The sequence below is a fragment of the Arvicola amphibius genome, chromosome 1 (assembly GCF_903992535.2).
Source record: "Arvicola amphibius chromosome 1, mArvAmp1.2, whole genome shotgun sequence".
Taxonomy (NCBI): domain Eukaryota; kingdom Metazoa; phylum Chordata; class Mammalia; order Rodentia; family Cricetidae; genus Arvicola; species Arvicola amphibius.
The window spans coordinates 100235140-100251547 of record NC_052047.1 but is presented as its reverse complement, the minus strand read 5'-3'; the positions used below and the strand labels follow the sequence as shown (position 1 = coordinate 100251547).

At 55.0% G+C, this 16408-nt stretch overlaps 2 protein-coding genes across 7 annotated transcripts; one reads left to right on the top strand and one right to left on the bottom strand.

Annotated features, from left to right (window-relative positions):
* Positions 1-6031: 6031 nt before the first annotated feature.
* Fgf22 (fibroblast growth factor 22) lies at positions 6032-7908 on the top strand. 2 transcript variants are annotated; one of them, XM_038314089.1, is made up of 3 exons: positions 6032-6218; positions 7531-7634; positions 7711-7908. In XM_038314089.1, exons 1-3 carry the CDS (start codon positions 6032-6034, stop codon positions 7906-7908), a joined length of 489 nt encoding a protein of 162 aa, XP_038170017.1. The 2 variants fall into 2 exon arrangements, with proteins under 2 accessions (XP_038170017.1, XP_038170026.1); XM_038314098.1 differs by having other exon boundaries at positions 7734-7751.
* Positions 7909-9582: 1674 nt separating this feature from the next.
* Rnf126 (ring finger protein 126) lies at positions 9583-16339 on the bottom strand. 5 transcript variants are annotated; one of them, XM_038313997.2, is made up of 9 exons: positions 16188-16339; positions 12278-12336; positions 12107-12170; positions 11724-12034; positions 11220-11288; positions 11084-11153; positions 10641-10734; positions 10444-10559; positions 9583-10034 (listed from the first exon to the last, which is right to left on the bottom strand). In XM_038313997.2, the coding sequence occupies exons 1-9, from the start codon at positions 16260-16262 to the stop codon at positions 9885-9887; spliced, it is 1008 nt and encodes a 335-aa protein (XP_038169925.1). In that variant the 5' UTR covers positions 16263-16339; the 3' UTR covers positions 9583-9884. The 5 variants fall into 5 exon arrangements, with proteins under 5 accessions (XP_038169925.1, XP_038169946.1, XP_038169936.1 ...); XM_038314018.2 differs by having other exon boundaries at positions 10645-10734; XM_038314008.2 differs by having other exon boundaries at positions 11724-11968.
* Between the last annotated feature and the right edge of the window lie 69 nt (positions 16340-16408).

Below are 16408 nucleotides of genomic sequence, written 5' to 3'. Positions count from 1 at the left end.
GATTTTTTTCTTCCTAAAAAAAACTTATGGGGCTGGAGAGATGGCTCAGTGGTTAAGAGCATTGCCTGCTCTTCCAAAGGTCCTGAGTTCAATTCCCAGCAACCACATGGTGGCTCACAACCATCTGTAGTGAGGTCTGGTGCCCTCTTCTGGCCTGCAGGCATAAACACAGACAGAATATTGTATACATAATAAATAAATATTTAAAAAAAAAAAAACTTATGTATGTATGTGTGTGTGTGTATGTATGTATGTATTTACATTTTTTAATTTTGGTTTTTTGAAACAGGGTTTCTCTGTGTAGACCTGGCTGTCCTGGAACTCACTCTGTAGACCTGGCTGACCTCAAAGTCGGAGCTCCGCCTGCCTCTGCCTCCACAGTGCTGGGATTAAAGGCGTGAGCCGCCACTGTTTATTTTTTTATTTCCTTATTCTTTGATTGTTTGGTTTCTGCTTTGTTTTACTGTTCTTGTTTCTGTTTTATATATGTGTGTATCTACATATTACAGAATATATATAGTATGTATGTATATATTATATATATTATATATTAATTTTTTTGACACAGAGCCTCGCTATGTAATCATGACTTCCTGGAATTTGTTATATTTAGTGCAGGCTGGCCTCGAACTCAAAGAGACCTGCCTGTTCTGCCTCCCCAGTGATGGAATTTTAGCATGCACAACCATGCTCAATCTCCTATTTTTTTTCTTTGTTTCCATGTATGTGTGTGTATGCAAATGAAATCCACAGCCTTAAAAATGAAAAAGAAGCGTAAATAGTACCACGTCCCTGTTCACTCGTTGGTTCATTCATTCTCTCACAGCCCCAGGGGCTGACCTTGAACTCCTGACCCAGAGCTGGGGTGACGCTGCTAGATAGCAGGCCTGATTTATCTGGTGTTGGTGCTGCTCTGTGAACTCTAAGCAAGCGCTCTGCTCTCTGAGCCACAGCTGACCCCAATTCCCTGGACCTGAAAGACCCCCAGTGTGGAGAGACTCTCACTCAAGTCTCGGGATAACACGACCCCCCCGTAACTCACAAGAGACCGTCCTTGCTGCAATCGCATGAGATTTATTTGATATGTGCACTGGGGCCAAGACTCATAACCCACGCAGGGGAGGAGTTAGACCCCCGAGTGACCAGGAGAAGAGTTTTTTTAAATATTTATTATGTACACAGTATTCTGTCTGTGTGTATGCCTGCAGGCCAGAAGAGGACACCAGACCCCTTTACAGATGGTTGTGAGCCACCATGTGGTTGCTGGGAATTGAACTCTGGACCTTTGGAAGAGCAGGCAATGCTCTTAACCTCTGAGCCATCTCTCCAGCCCCCGAGAAGGGGTTTTTAAGGGAAGAAACCACAGCCCAGTGATCCGAAGGGGGTAGGGAGGGCGTCACAGAAAATTCCGAAAATACCAGTGATGATCACGAGGGGTAACTCCCTGTTTCTCAAGATTATTCTCAAGATTACAATCTAACTTTATCTTCAGCTAGTTCCTGAAACTGAACCGGCTAATCCTAGATTTCTGATTCTTCTCTCCCTGCTTAGATTTTTGGCTCTATTTTTTCCTGCTAGGGGGGTCTGGATTTATCCAGGTCTTTCAGACCCCCAACCATGTATATTTTTTCTCATGCACCACAGGTTTGCTTCAAACTTCCTATGTAATCAAAGATGACCTTGAATATCTGATCCTCCTGCCTCTAATTTAGGATTTAGGAGTGCTGGGATGACAGGTATTCACCACCATGCCCCAGCATTTTAGAAACAGAGTCTTGCTAAATTTTCCAGGCTGGTCTGGACGTAAATTAAAAGCACACTATCCTCCTGAGATGACAAGAAGCTTATTTCCCCCTTTTCACTGCCAAGACTCTATAACCCTAGCACTTGGGGGCAGAGGTAGGCGGATCTCTTGAGTTTGAGTCATCCTAGACTACAGAGCAAGTTCCAGGGCAGCCAAGGCTACACAGGGAAATCTTGTCTTGAAAAGCTAAAAGAAAGAAAGAAAAGGTCTCTTTGGTGCTGGATCGGTGGATGGGTGATTGGAACACTGGCTGCTCTTCCAGAGGACTCAGCTTCATTTCCCAGCACCCACATGGCAGCTCACAACTGACCATAACTCCAGTTTCAGGGAACCTGACATCCTCACAGAGATAAATACAGGTTAAAAAAAAAAACCAATGCACATAAAAAAATAATTAATTAATTATTCAGAGAAAGGGAGAGGAACAGAGATTGAGTCTTCTTCTCAGCCTTTATCCCTCAGTTGTGAAGGTTCAGAGACAACCATCAAGGGGCCCATACATGCAGAGAATGGATCTCAGATAGATATGTGAGAAAACCCAGGTCTCATATTTCCCCTTATTATAGCCACAGTTTACCTCCACAGACAGGATCAGAGCAAGAGGAGTGAGCTAAACCAGCACTTGGGAGGCAGAAGAGGCAGACCTCTGAGTTCCAGGGCAGCCACGGTGGCTACACAGAGAAACCCTGTCTCAAAGGGAAAGAGTGAGCTAGACACAGAAGTGACAATCCCAGCTTCTCCATCCCTTTGGCTATAGCCACCAGGTCATCAGTCCACTTAGGTGTGGCACGCAGTCAAATCTAGAAGCATGCCCACGTAAGGCTCAGAGGATCAGCCTGAGCTAGGACAGATGTCATGTGACAAGAGGGATGGAAGGGGAATGCCAGCCAACGCCAAGGCCCCAAGGCATGAGCAGAGTGTCGGAGCCACTGGAGAGGCCTCTGCTTAAACTGAAGTTGCCACCTGCCCTCGAGTTGAGAACGAAACCCATGGCCCCTCCTCTACTACATGTTCCACGGTACCCAAGCATGCCTGGCCTTGCTAATACCACAAGCTAACAACAGTTTTAGCACTGAGTATTGCCCTCCTGGTTGTAGCTCAGCTCATTCCCCAGGATACCCAGAGCATGGTGACCTCAACCCTGACTTCTTCCTGGGGTCACCTTCCTGGTCCCCAGGTATGAAGCAGCAGGACCTTTAACCCCAAGATGCCCACAGCTACTGACATCTTTGTGGGCTGGAAGACTCGGGGACTCAGATTCTTCCCGTCCCTTATTATTCAGGTTCCTCTCTGATTTGCTGAGGCACCAGACTTTCCACCTCAGAGTTTTCAGTTTGTTCTTAGTCAACAGATTCTAGAGAAGGATGCTCCTGCTGAGCAACACCCAAGTCCCTCTCTTGGAGATTTTAGGCGGGGCCCCACCCTGACCACGCCCCTAACCCCCTCACTGGGAGATTCTAGGCGGGGCTCCACCGTGACCACGACCCTCCCTGGGCAGCAAGGGCTCTGAATCACAGCCTTAGTCCCCACCCCACCCCACCCCACCCCCGCCAAACTGTGATTTATGGTCAGTGATATAGGTTGTCCTGTCTCCACTATAGTCACCCGTCAACATGTTAATGGATAGGAAAGTTACTAATCTGAACTTGAGGTCAAGTTTTCTTTTTTTTTCAAGTTTTCTTATGAAGCCTAAGAATTTTGAAGTATGGCCTGATCTCAGATATTCAGGAAGATGGAGAGTTTGAGGATAGCCTCATGGCTTATTGAGATCTTATGTTAAAAAGAAACTAAATACAGGTTTGGGGCTGTGGCTTATAGCTAGAACCTCTGCCTAGAATTCCCCAGTGAGGGACTGGGGGCGTGGTCAGGGATGAAGGTCTTAGGGATAGAGCCTAGCATGTGGAAAAGACCTGGGTTCAGTCCCTAGTATCCTCCAAGAAAAGATTCCTCCTAGTTTTCTGCCAAGAGTATTGGCTCCTGCCTGTCATCCTAGTACTTAGAGCACTCCACAAGCTGAGTTCAAGGCTAACCCGAGCTGACTCTAGAGTGAGATTCCGCCCTGACCCTCTAGCCCCACAGCAGAAGTAAAGAAGTGATTTCAGGAGATTCTCTTTCTTCTGGCCTCTGTGTTTGAGCTGTGGTACATGTACCATCACCTCTTAGACAGATAAAAGGTAATCCAACATTGAAAAACCAAGAAAGAGCCGGGCGATGGTGGCACAGCCTTTAAGCCCAGCGGATCTGTGAGTTCCAGGCCAGCCTGGTCTGGAGTGAGCTCCAGGACGACCAGCACCACAGAGACACTCTGTTTTGGGAAAAGAAAAAGAAGAAAGAAGGACAGACTGTGAGGGGTGCGTTCCGCCATCCCAGCACTCAGGAGGCTGAAGGAAAAGCATTTTGAGTTAAAAGCCAGACTGAGACAACAAACAAAATTAATTAAATACAGTTACCACATGACCCAGAGATTCCCCCTCCTAAGTATGTGCCCGAAAGAAATAAAGACCCACATCCACACCAAAACTTAAAATACACACAGTACCTGGAATGCAGAGATAACCCAGTCTCAACAGACAGGCGACACACAGTATGGGCCATCACTGTCTTGGAATGTTACTCAGCCATGAACAGGAGTGAGGTTCCCACCCATGACACAGCCTGGAAGGCATTCAGTGAGAGAGCCAGACCCAGAAGGCCATACAGTGTGGGTCTCCACGACAGGAAATGGCCAGACTTGCGAGTCCTGGAGGCCAGTAAAGTCAGGTGACTCTCGTGGGGATGGCAGCACACTCCAGAGTGTGACAGGTGAGAGCTGCAGGCACTCATGCACTAATGACTCAGTTTATACTTTAAATGAGTGATTTATGTGGTATGCAAATTACATCTCAATGAGCTATTCTTAAATTAAACCAAGTCAGACACCTCCCAGGCGTGCGTCTCGGTCTCTCACACAGGGAATCTAAAAATGTCCAGGGGCGTGTCTAGGGGCTGCGAGGTGTTCACCCCAGAAGCTTAGAATTTCAGTCACGGAACAAAAGTCACAAGTGGCATTTGCTGCTGTGTGCTCCATTGCTTGCCCAGCATTGTGTCTAGACTTTCTCAGTGTACCTCCCAGACAGACACCCCCTCGCCTACCTGCCTCACAGAGAAAGCACACAGGTGTGGGTGATCAGGAAGGGGTCACAGGGCCTTGTGCTCTATGTGTGCAGTGAGAGCCTCTGATGAGCCCAAGCATGGGACATGCCAATCCATCTTATCCTTGGCACCACCCCACAGTGTGACCTGCGCAGGTCCAGTAAGAGATGGGATCTACTGAGCCACCAAGAAGGCATCCTGGCATCCTGACGGACTGGTTGTCTTTCCAGAGGACTCCCCAAAAGGCAAACTTGTCAGTGAACCTCACCCTGGTGCTATTTAAAGGTGCTGCCTGGGGCCAGGGGGAGGGAACTGGCATTGAGGTTCAAGGTTCCCCAACACCAGTGACTCTAGGCTGCATCTGCAGGTCATTGCACCCACCGTCAGAGACACTGGCTACTGGCAGAAGGTGTGGGTGACCATGGACGCCATGGGTGTCTCCTGGGAATGGGTGTGGCTGCAATGAGGAGCAGGTGTGAGGGTGGACGCACTGCCCTAATTCTGCTACCCAGACGCTGTCCTCTTGTTCTCAATGCCCCTAAGCTGGTGGTGACATACCTGTCTGTCCCTCCTGCTCAAACAGAGGTTCCCGCATCTGTCACGCTGCCCTCCATCCATCCCATCCCTTCCCTGCCCATTCTTCCATGGCACAGTCCCTCCGGACGGGGAGCCTCAGAATCTCTGGGATGTCCTGTGCATGCTCAGCCCAGCTGGCCAGACTGACACCTTCTGAAATCTTCTGGTTTACTTTGTTGTCACGTGCCCATCTTTTATACAGTCTCTCTCTGTCTCCTAGCACTGTCTTTTGTCCGTTTCCTTGTGATTCCTTTCTCCTGTCTCTGGTTTCTGTTTCTCTCCATATCCAGGCCCTCTGTCTTCAATTTCTGTTCCTCTGCGAAATTGTTCTTGTGTCTCCCTCTCCATCTGCACCCCGGAGTGACAGCGGACCCGCCTGCAGGACACACACTCCAGTGTGTATGTGTGTGTCGCCCAGGTCGGTGTCCCCGCCCCCCCACGCCCATTGGACAATCGCGGACCTAGCCCCGCCCCTGACTGTGCAGCTGGGCCACCGCGCGCGGGCGGGCACAGGTCGGGATGCGCCGCCGCCTCTGGCTGGGCTTGGCCTGGCTGCTGCTGGCTCGGGCAACGGGTGTCCCGGACGGGTACCCGCATCTGGAGGGCGACGTGCGCTGGCGACGCCTCTTCTCCTCCACCCACTTCTTCCTGCGAGTGGACCCCGGTGGCCGGGTGGAGGGGACGCGCTGGCGGCATGGCCAGGACAGTGAGTGATGGGGCGGCAGGGCGAGATGGGCATACCTCCTGTGGGCTCCCAGGCGAGGCAGAGGCCAGCGCCTGGGCTACATACAGGGTCAAACTAAGACTGCCCATAGGAGCTGTGCATGCCCAGTGGGACCATAAGACAGGAATCCCGCTCCTGGAACTGAGACCTGCCTGAATTGAGGCTCATTCTGTTCCAGACACCCCTATTTGGCAAGTGAGGTAAGATGGATGCCCTGATCTCAAGGTCCTGCACAAGAAATGGAGCTGGGTCGGGACGGAACCCTGCCTTACATCCGAAAGGCCTTTGATAGTGTTTGCAGCATCTATGTAGGAAAAGGAAAGGCCACCGGTGATGGGGAGGCCACAGCTAGCTCCCCTGGTGCTAAAGTCTGGTAGGAGTTCCTGGGAGGATTTGAGCTCAGCCCTGGGCAGGTGACAGAGCACTGCCCATCCCAGTGGCTTTCATCTGGGTTCCAAGGCACTCATTAGGCCACACAGGACGAGGGCTATGACAGGGGACTGGCTGGGCAGGTCCATCTGTGGCAGCACAGTCAGGTGGGGTGGCCCCAGGCTGGGGAAGAGGCCCAGCTGAGTGACCTGGGCCCTTTAGTACTTCTGAGATTTAGATCCTATCTATAGGTGGTAGGTGACGGGCTTGTGAGTTACTATGTGATGCTGGCCAAGAGGATGCAATGCTAACCAAGATGGCCCATTGTGATGGGTCTTCCCTGCGGTGGAGAAAATACACTCATTCCCGAAGGGACAGGGACACAGTGATGTGGCTGATATCCCCAGCATGGGACCTCAAGCTTCTGGAGAGGGCCTGGAGGCCTGTGGTGGGTTCATCTCCCTGAATGGGTTCCTGGAGGAAGCTGCAGCTCAGACACGTAGGGCTTGCCAGGGCCACTCACAGGACTGAACAGACAGAAGTCCAAGGCTGGCTCTTTCAATTCTGGCCCTCAGTTTCTCTTCTGGAAGTGGGTACAGCTGGCACCCTGACCCAGGGTTGTGTAGGCAGCTGGTGTCCTGGTTCCCGAGGTCTCTTCTGGTTAGCTCCTGGTGGCTGTGGACGGACTCCTCCATCCAGGGTGGAGTCCTGGTCTTCACGGTCCACGCCAGCTGGGGTTGGAGACAGTGGTGATGGGAAGCCCAGTGTGGCTACTGCCTGACTGTTCCACCCGTCTCCCAGGCATTGTTGAGATCCGCTCTGTCCACGTGGGCACTGTCTGACTGTTCCACCCCGTCTCCCAGGCATTGTTGAGATCTGCTCTGTCCACATGGGCACTGTCTGACTGTTCCATCTCATCTCCTAGGCATTGTTGAGATCCGCTCTGTCCATGTGGGCACCGTGGTGATCAAGGCTGTGTACTCAGGCTTCTACGTGGCCATGAATCGCAGAGGCCACCTCTATGGGTCGGTGAGTTATGGGCAGTACCCAGGGGGTGGTGGTGGCTGGTGGGGCAGCCAGCCAGCCTCACATGCCCGCACTGCAGCGGGTCTACTCTGTGGACTGTAGGTTCCGAGAACGCATTGAGGAGAACGGCTACAACACATACGCCTCACGACGCTGGCGGCACCACGGTCGCCCTATGTTCCTGGCACTGGACGGCCAGGGCATTCCCCGGCAAGGTGGACAGACATGGCGACACCAACTGTCCACACACTTCCTGCCAGTGATGGTCTCGTCTTGAAGGGCTTGCTGGTTAAGGAAGCATGCATGGCAGAGGAGGCTGGAAGACCTGGAGTTGGGCAGGAAGGGCCCAGGCTAGAGAGCCTGGACCTACATGGGTGTCTGCTGGCTGCCAGGCATGGAGATATGGCAGGGGCCCTATAGGGCAGGCCAACTCTCAGGGGATACACAAAACTGGCAGTTTCCACACATCTAGTTTGGAGGTGGGACACACCAGGTGGCTAAGGGCCAGGGAGGGTGGACAGGCTGTAGAGGGCATGGCCCAGGTTGGTGGTAACAGCAAGGCACACCTATCGTCCCATGTGGTTAGAGTAGGGGATCGGAGCTAAGAGCATTTCTTGCTCTTCCAGGGGGACTAAGCTTAGTTCTCCCACACGAGGTTGCTCACAATCACCTGTATGCCCCACTCCAGAGATCCAACTCTTTTCTGACCTCTGCAGGTACCTGCACTCATGTGCACATACCCTGCTTCCCATACACCCAAGATCACACACACACACACACACACACACACACACACACACACACTTTTTTTTTTGAGACAGAGTATCTACATATCCCTGGCTGTCCTGGAAGTTGCTCTGTGGACCAGGCTGGCCTCAAACTCACAGATATCTGCCTGCCTCTGTAGCAATTAAAGGCATGCGCCACTATGGAGGGCTGACATGGGGCCTCTAGACACTAGATGGGTTCACAGTCTGTGTTCCCTCAAGTCCCTGGGAGAGACTGAGGACACCAGTGTCAGCTTCTGTCCCAGAACCATCAACAATAAATGTCTTAAGCCTTAAGTGAGCATGTTTGCTCGTCAGAGGCAGGATGCACGCACCATGCTAACAGGGATGGCCAAGGGTACAGTGCCAGCACCTCCAGGGAATGGCAGTCTGCATGGTACCCATGGCTGGGATCCTTTCTGCTACCAGGCCATCAGGGTGGGATATGGCTGGCAGCTTTGTCATTTAAGCACCAACCTGAGGAAGCCAAGACTTGTGCCCCAGACGATAGACTAGAATGACACCGCCGCAGCGCCAGGGCTGGAGGACTCATGCTCCTCTGGGCTCTGAGGACAGGATGGGCAGCTCGTACCGGTGCTGACATCAGCGACTGCTCTGGGCTCTTCACGGGATCTCAGGAACAGAGCTGCGGGCCTGCTCACCCACAGCAATGCTGGCGTGGCATTAGGAGAGCTTATCCATGCTGCGAGTCCAGGAAAGTGGTGTGTGCGCGAGACTGGTCACAGGCCCTACCACGCAGTCACCCACACGCAGGGCTTGCAACACATGGCTTCCACTCCAAGCAGCCCTGAAGGCAGGAGTTCAAAATGCCTTCTGCTGAATACTGCCAAAGCCTGGGTACCTTCTGGCCTTTGCCAGAAGCACAAACCCACCCTGTGAGCTGCCCCACTTGGCAGTCATGGATACCCTGGCTGAAGGAAGACGCCAAATCATGGGCTCTGCTTTTTGAGGAGGTGTATTTTAAATAGCTTTCCAGATAACACACATTTCCCTTTAAAAAAAAAAAAAAGTCTGCTGGAGCAGTTTGTTCCTGGGTCTGCTGGTCACCCTTGTGGTCCCGAGGTCGGTGCTGGCCGGTGCTGGGCCCGGCCTCCCAGGGCATGTGGTAGGCTGGGCCTGGCGACAGTCCTGCCGACTCTCCACAGATCATGCATGGCCGCACGTGGCTCAAATGTCCATTTATTTCAAAGCAGTAATAATTTAAAATCATAAAAACCCTTCTGCCGTTGAACATTTGAGGGTGAGGTTAAAGACGGACTGAAGGCGCCTGCTGGGGACATGGGGCCCACGTGCGTGCCTCCAAACAGGAGCAGCCACGGCCAAGTCCACGCCTGTCGCAGCCTGGGGCCCGCCAGGTTCTCCTGGCCACCATGGGGCAGCACCTCTAGTCCATGGTCACGGCGGTGCTAGGGCACCTGGGGCGGGTGGGATGACCGAGCCCCGGGGGTGGGTGGCCAGGTGGGACTCAGGAGTTGCTTGTGGCGTTCTCGTTGCTGGGCGAGCTGGACGAGGATGAAGACGAGGATGACGAGAAGCCCACCCCTGTCAGGCCTGGGGGATTGGTGGCCGTGTTCTGTCCGGTGAGGCTCTTGCGGCAGACTGGGCAGCTGTCGTGCTTGAGAGGACAGAGGAGGAAGGAGTTAAGAGGAGGAGGAGCAGGGCCTGGGGTCAGGGCCAAGGTTAACATCAGGTTCATGACCAGTCTGGCTCACAATCAGAGTCTGTGTTAGGGACAAAGTCAGTGCGAGTCAGCACTGAAACCAGCGCTTACTGCTTATGCACACTCTACCCGGGAACTGTTTCTGGATCTGTGTGGGGCAGAGTACAGCCGGAGCTGGCGTGAAGTCAGCCTTAGGTCACAGTGGGAGGCAGGCTCAGAAGGAAGTGCAGCCAAGAAGGCTATGGCTAGAGTTAGGGCTGCAGTCAGGATGAGCACAGGGTTCTGATTGGCAGGCAAGCAGACTAGGGTTAAGGTCAGAGCTGTGTCTGGTTTTGTGGGCCGCCTCAGAGTGTAGGGCAGTCACCTGCTCCAGCCAGGGCACAATGCAGCTGTCATGGAACAGGTGGTTGCAGGGCAACTGCCGCACGACCTCGCCCAGCGCATAGTCCTCTTTGCACACGGGGCACTCCAGCCCCGAGCCTGCAAAGGAAGCGGGTCAGTGAGAGGCATGCTGTGGCAGGGGAGGTACCCAGGACTCTGGCCACCATCCTGTGAGCATACCCACGTGTTCCTCTGTGACGGGGACCGTGGGGAGGGCCTGAATCTTCTCCTTGTCTGCGGGTGGGGGGCCGGTGTTCTCAAATTGATTGAGGAGCTGAAAGACAAGAAGGAGCAGTGACCTGAAGGGGGCAGGGTTCCCAGCAGGGCAGTGGGGATCGAGGAGTCTCCACCTGCCCAGCTCTGCAAGGCTGCAAACCAGCAGGACACACCAGGCCCTTAAACCTCAGAGCTGTCTGAGGTGTACAGCTTTAGTACAGGCCACTGTCCTTTCTAGGACAGCAGGCATCCTTCAAGAGGAGGGGAGAAAGGGACCGGTCACTGAGCTGACACCAGAGGGCGGGATGCAGGGGCCTCTGGTACTACAGAGCCTGCACCCATCTGCCTCACCAGGCTGGCCGGCCGACTTCCTAGCCCCCCCCCAGATTCTGAGTGGCCGGTTGTACCTGTGTGATGATGGTGTCCAGGCCGTTGGCCCCCCAGGCGTAGTCCATTGGGTTCGAGTGCAGGACGCCCCTGGGGGGGAGAGGCCGGGTCAGGGGACGCAGGGTGTGAGGGGCCAGGCACCCGTCCCCTACTCACCAGGGACCAAGGCCCAGGCTGGGTACAGCGGCCGGGGAGATGATACCATTCACAAGTTGCTGGATGATCCTGTGGGAGAGACGGTGTCACAGGGGCCTACAACAGCCAGCACCACACCTCACGAGACAGAGCAGCCAGTCCTGCACTGCGTGGTCTTTCCGTCTCCACCACCCAAGTACTGGGATGACAGGTGGGCACCCTTCTACCCAATGGCAGGGAGCCAATGGTGCAAACCGTTTTACAGGGACTCCTGATAGCCAGCAGCCATGGGGCATGGCCCCAAGGACCCGGACCCCAGCCTACTTCTCTTCCACAGGGGACTGGGGATGCACTACTCAGGTCCCGTGGGTGACCCAGACTCCCTGGGTCCTGTCTAAGGAGACAGGTGGCCAGATGACTTCCTTATGGAAGCCTGGAGACTCAGGTCAGTGGAGTATGCTTGCCTCCCATGTTTCTAGGCTGCACTGTGGTCGTGAGGCCCTTACCAGTACCCCGTCCACTCACCCTTCCAGCGTGGGGACACCTTCATGCCGGCCAGTGGCCCGCCGGGCAGTAAGGCGAGCCCGGGGCTGCCGGGCTCCGTACCGATGTCTAGACTGGTGCTCTCTCTCCCGACGGCTCTCAGGGTCCCTGCCATCATCGGCCTGTGCCCCAGGAGGAAACGTGGGAATCTCAAAGCTATCGTCGAAGATGCCAAAAGCAAACTGGCTGTACCCCTGCGGCAGCGTGAATAGGTGCTGGTCCACACTCTGTGGGGAAGATGCAGTGAGGCCGCCGTACACCGCAACAGCGAAGGGAGAAGGAATGGGAGACAACTGTCAGGGCTAGGAAGAGCACCATCAAGTATGGGGCAGGGGAGGACCTGGGAACTAGGGACCCTGACTCACCTCAAATGGCTGCCGGTTCTGGTCGGTGGGGGCTGTGGAGGGGGCAGAGCCGTTTTCTGTGTTCCTGGGGGGAGAGAGCGCCTGTCAACTGCAGTTCAAGTTTCTCCGAGGTCCTCAAGTCAGAGAACGTCAAGATTATGGTAGCCCCCCACCCCCAGCCCTGATCACTACCTGGTCTCTTCTGGAAGCTCCTCAATGAAGCCAGACTCGCACCTTGGGCAGATGTAATCCTGTGGGGAAAGCAGGGGTCAGTATGACTATCCATCATCCCAAGCCGCATATGGCAGCTTTGTCTAGCCTGCGCCCGAGGGGCACAGGGCTACAAAGACAGCTGCCCCCTCCTACAGCCTTAGCAACTCTAGCACCCTGCTAGGTCTCCCCAAGTCTGGATTCCTCCAGTGACCTCCCAATCCTGGTGAATAGCAGACAGTGTACACTCCACAAGGACAGGGCCTATGGTGTCTTCTTCTCCACTTCACAAAGGTGGACTTGGACAGCTAGGGACTCGTGTAGGCACAGCAGGAGGAAAAGGAAAAGCCTTCCTGAGACCAACTGTAAACCGCATTTGTGCTTCTGGTGCCAGAACCCACAGACCCAGAGGCTGAGCCACCTCTGGGAACACCACACACGGGAGGTCTCAACAAGTGCAGAGTGTGCTGCCCAAGGCCACAGCTGGCGAGTGCGAAGGCAGTGGTGCAGGCAGGCAGCCCAGACCATGGGTCTGGCATTGACAGAATGGATCCCAGACAAGCACGGCCTGGGCCTGACCACTGGGATTCACACAGCACGGCCCACACTGCGTCCTGCTCCAGCCAAAAGCAGCTTGCAAGCTGTCCGACAAGAGTAGAGTGGGCAGAGAAGGTGACATAGGAGGCCTGCTTACCTCCCCCCCTGTGGACACACCTCCACAGATGGATGCACCGCCATGAACATGTGAAGGGGCGAAGCCAGCCAGTACAACTCAGCTGACCTGAGACAGTCAGCAGACCCAGGGCAGCCTCATCAGAGCTGGGTGGCACACTACTAGCAGGGCCAAAGTCTGACCACCATCACCTCTCCTGACACAGTACAGCATCAGGTCTGGTGGCCTCTGCTCGACTGCCATGCCCAGCCACCTCTCACTGGCTCAGAGGAGGGACAGTTAGGGTGGGGCTTGTATCCACTGCCAATGTCTGTCTCTCAGGTAGGCACCCGCTCACCCCTCATAGCATCTGGTGCCAGGGGGACCCAGCAGAAGCCATTCTGCCTTGCTTGGTTCTGTTACTCTGCTCTTGATGGTCCCAATGACAGCCTGCCCAGAGAAGATCCCCATAGAGACCCAAGGATATAGGATAGCCACAGAACATGGGGGGCCCTATGCTCAGGTGCCATAGGGAAAGCAGGGGACCGATCCCAAGCATCTCTGGGCAGTATCACTGGCCTGCAGACTGCTCTTCAGAACTGACAGGGCGTGAGGCACGGGAGCCACAGGCCCAGTTCCCTGCCATGGCTCCTAGGGTAGAAGCATCATCCTTGGGCACATGCGTGTCCCACATCCCCAGAAGATGCAGCTAGCCACTACCTGTCTCACAAGCCCATGCAGCAGCACCTTACCCAGCACATGGCCATGCCGTCTCCCACCACACCCACCGTGCCTGGGGCTCTGTATGTAGGAGTGGTTCTGCCCAGAACCCAGGCCAGGCTCCACGTCATGCTAGGTATTGTGTTCCACTCATGCAGCAGGCACTGGTGCCCTCATCTACTTCCTTTGACCCATGAGGCTGTGAGCAGGTAAAATGAGGAGCTGGGCTGCAGGTGTCTGCACATGGAAAGCCCATGTCTGCACCTGTACGTCACATGGCCTCCATCAACACACCCTGAAGAGGATCAAGTCTGGGCACATATTGCCCACAGCCCCTGGCTCTAGCCAACTCATCTGCTCCCTACTGATACGTTCCCAACCAAGCAAGCTATCCGTCCAGCACCCTGAAGCTCTGCCACTGCCTGGCAGTCACAGCCCCACGGGCACCGACAGACAAACTGCCCATCAGAGCAGCAGTTCTCAACCTGTGGGTTGGGATAACCCCTGGGAGCTGAGCTGCCCTTTCTCAGAGTACACCAGACACTGAGTGTCAGATATTTGGATTACAATTCCTAACAGTAGCAAACAGTTATGAGGTAGCAATGAAAATAATTTTACGGTTGGGGTTACTACACACAAGGAGCTGTAGTAAAGGGTCACAGCGTCAGGAAGGCTGAGAGCCTCTGCGCTGGAGACGGGGTGCTGCTCACTTGTCTGGAGTGGGCAGCCCAGGGTCTGTGAAGGTGCCACCCCTGGAAGTGGGAGTCTAGAGCAGCAGCTGTCACTACAGCTGTGAACGGGGCAGGTCCTCTCCTGGGTGGCCTACCCTGGAATGCAGACCTGCGCCAGCCCCTTCAGCATGCTCTACAAAAACCACCCATGCCACTGTCTAAGCACTTGTCACTTCCTGGCTGGCCTACAAACCCTGTAAGAACAAAGACCATGCTAGGTCACTGGGACTTACAGGAGGGCCCTTGCCAGGCACAGTGGCATTAGAGGTCAGGGTCCTCTGTGTCAAAGTCACAGGGCCAGCACCTGGAGCTGTGCTGGCCCCAGTAAGAAAAAGTGACAGCAAGGTGTGCACCTGGGTCAGGCCATCTCCTAGCAAAGAGACCCAAGAACCACACTTCAGTTTCCAGAATTGACAAGGATGGTGAGGAGGCTGCACAGCCCCCAGTCCAGGCCCATCCTTAATACTGAGAACAGGAAAGGTCCAGGCAGAGCTGGGAGGGACAGGGATGAAGCTCAGCAGACAGAGAAGCAGAAATCACAATCAGGGAGACGCCCACTGCAGACACCATTCTCCCTTCAGCCTACTTTAGTCTGTTGTTTTATTTTCTTTTTTCTAGACAGGGTTTCCTGGTGTCACCCTAGCTGTCCTGGAATCCATTATGTAGACCAGGCTGGCCTGAACTCCACTTGCCCCTCCTTAGTGCTAGGATTAAAAGCATGAGCCACCTAGCCTGGTCAAACTGAATTCTGAAAAAAAAGCCACTGTCACTACCCAGAGGGGCAGTGTGCAGGGAGACGTGAAGAAACTGCACCAACTCTCACTTCACCCGGACTGCCTATGCATGATCCAGATACCACTCCACCACCTTAGCAATGGCAGTGTGACTTACACCAGACCAGGTACCCCTTCAAAGGGCCCACCCAAGCTTCCTTTCCTCAAAAAAGCAGGAGCTGACTCCATGCATGGCCTGGGAAGGTGGCGGCAGTCTTCAAGTACTGGGAGATGAACCCTCAAGAGGGCAAGCCTCAAACCTAGGTATGAGACAAGGGATGATGAGGGTGGCGGGTGTTGGGAGGATGCTGCCCTGGGAACCTAAGAGCTACCCACAAGGGTTTGGACAGACAGACCTGGGAAAAGGGGAGATCTGGTTGATACCAGACACAGAACTAGTCAATCACTCTCAACAGGCTTGCAAGACCCCTGGGAGGCACCTGGCCAAAACTACCTTGAACAGGATGCAGGAGGCCCCAAGATACCCAAGCAGGGTCCTCGGGGTACACATGCCTAAAACCACCTTGAAGAACCAGGAAGCTTGGGGATACTCTGGTGGGGTCCTCGGGATACATCTACCCAAAGCCACCAGGTAGCAGCAGGAGGCTTGGGGACACCCGGGTGGGGCCCTGGGGATGCAGCTGGCCAAAGCCACATTGAAGCAGTAGCACAAAGCCTGTAACAACCAGGTGGGGTGCCGGTGCGACCAGCCCAGACCCCCCAGACTGCGGCGTCCGATTTATAGCTCCTCTGGGCGCAGCTGCGAGGCCCGGAGCAGCGCTCGAGGCCGCGCTGCGCGTCCCCGCGTCCTGGCCACGCGCTCGGCGACCGTCCCCGGCGCGGAGCTCAGCTTCCCGCGGAGTCCGACCAACGCCACACGTCCCCCCGAGAGACCCCCGCCGCAGCCCTGGGGCCTCGGACCTGCCCGCCACGCTGCTCACACGCCACCGGGTCTCAGCCTCCCCTCTAGCCCGCCTCGCGCGCACAGCCCCGCCGCCCTCCCGTCTGGACCTCACCGGCAGGCGAGGCACGATCTCCACCGAACAGCAGTGGCAGAAGTACCGTCCGGGCTGCGGCGATGCCTCGGCCATGGCCACCGCCGCCTCCGCGTCGCCCGCCCCCCGCGCGGCGCCCGCCGCCGGCCGTTTGCTGCTCCCTCGCCGGCCGACGCGCCCGCGCACGCTCACGCATAGCACGCACGGCACGCACGTTCAGGCGTGGGGCTCGTGGAGGGACG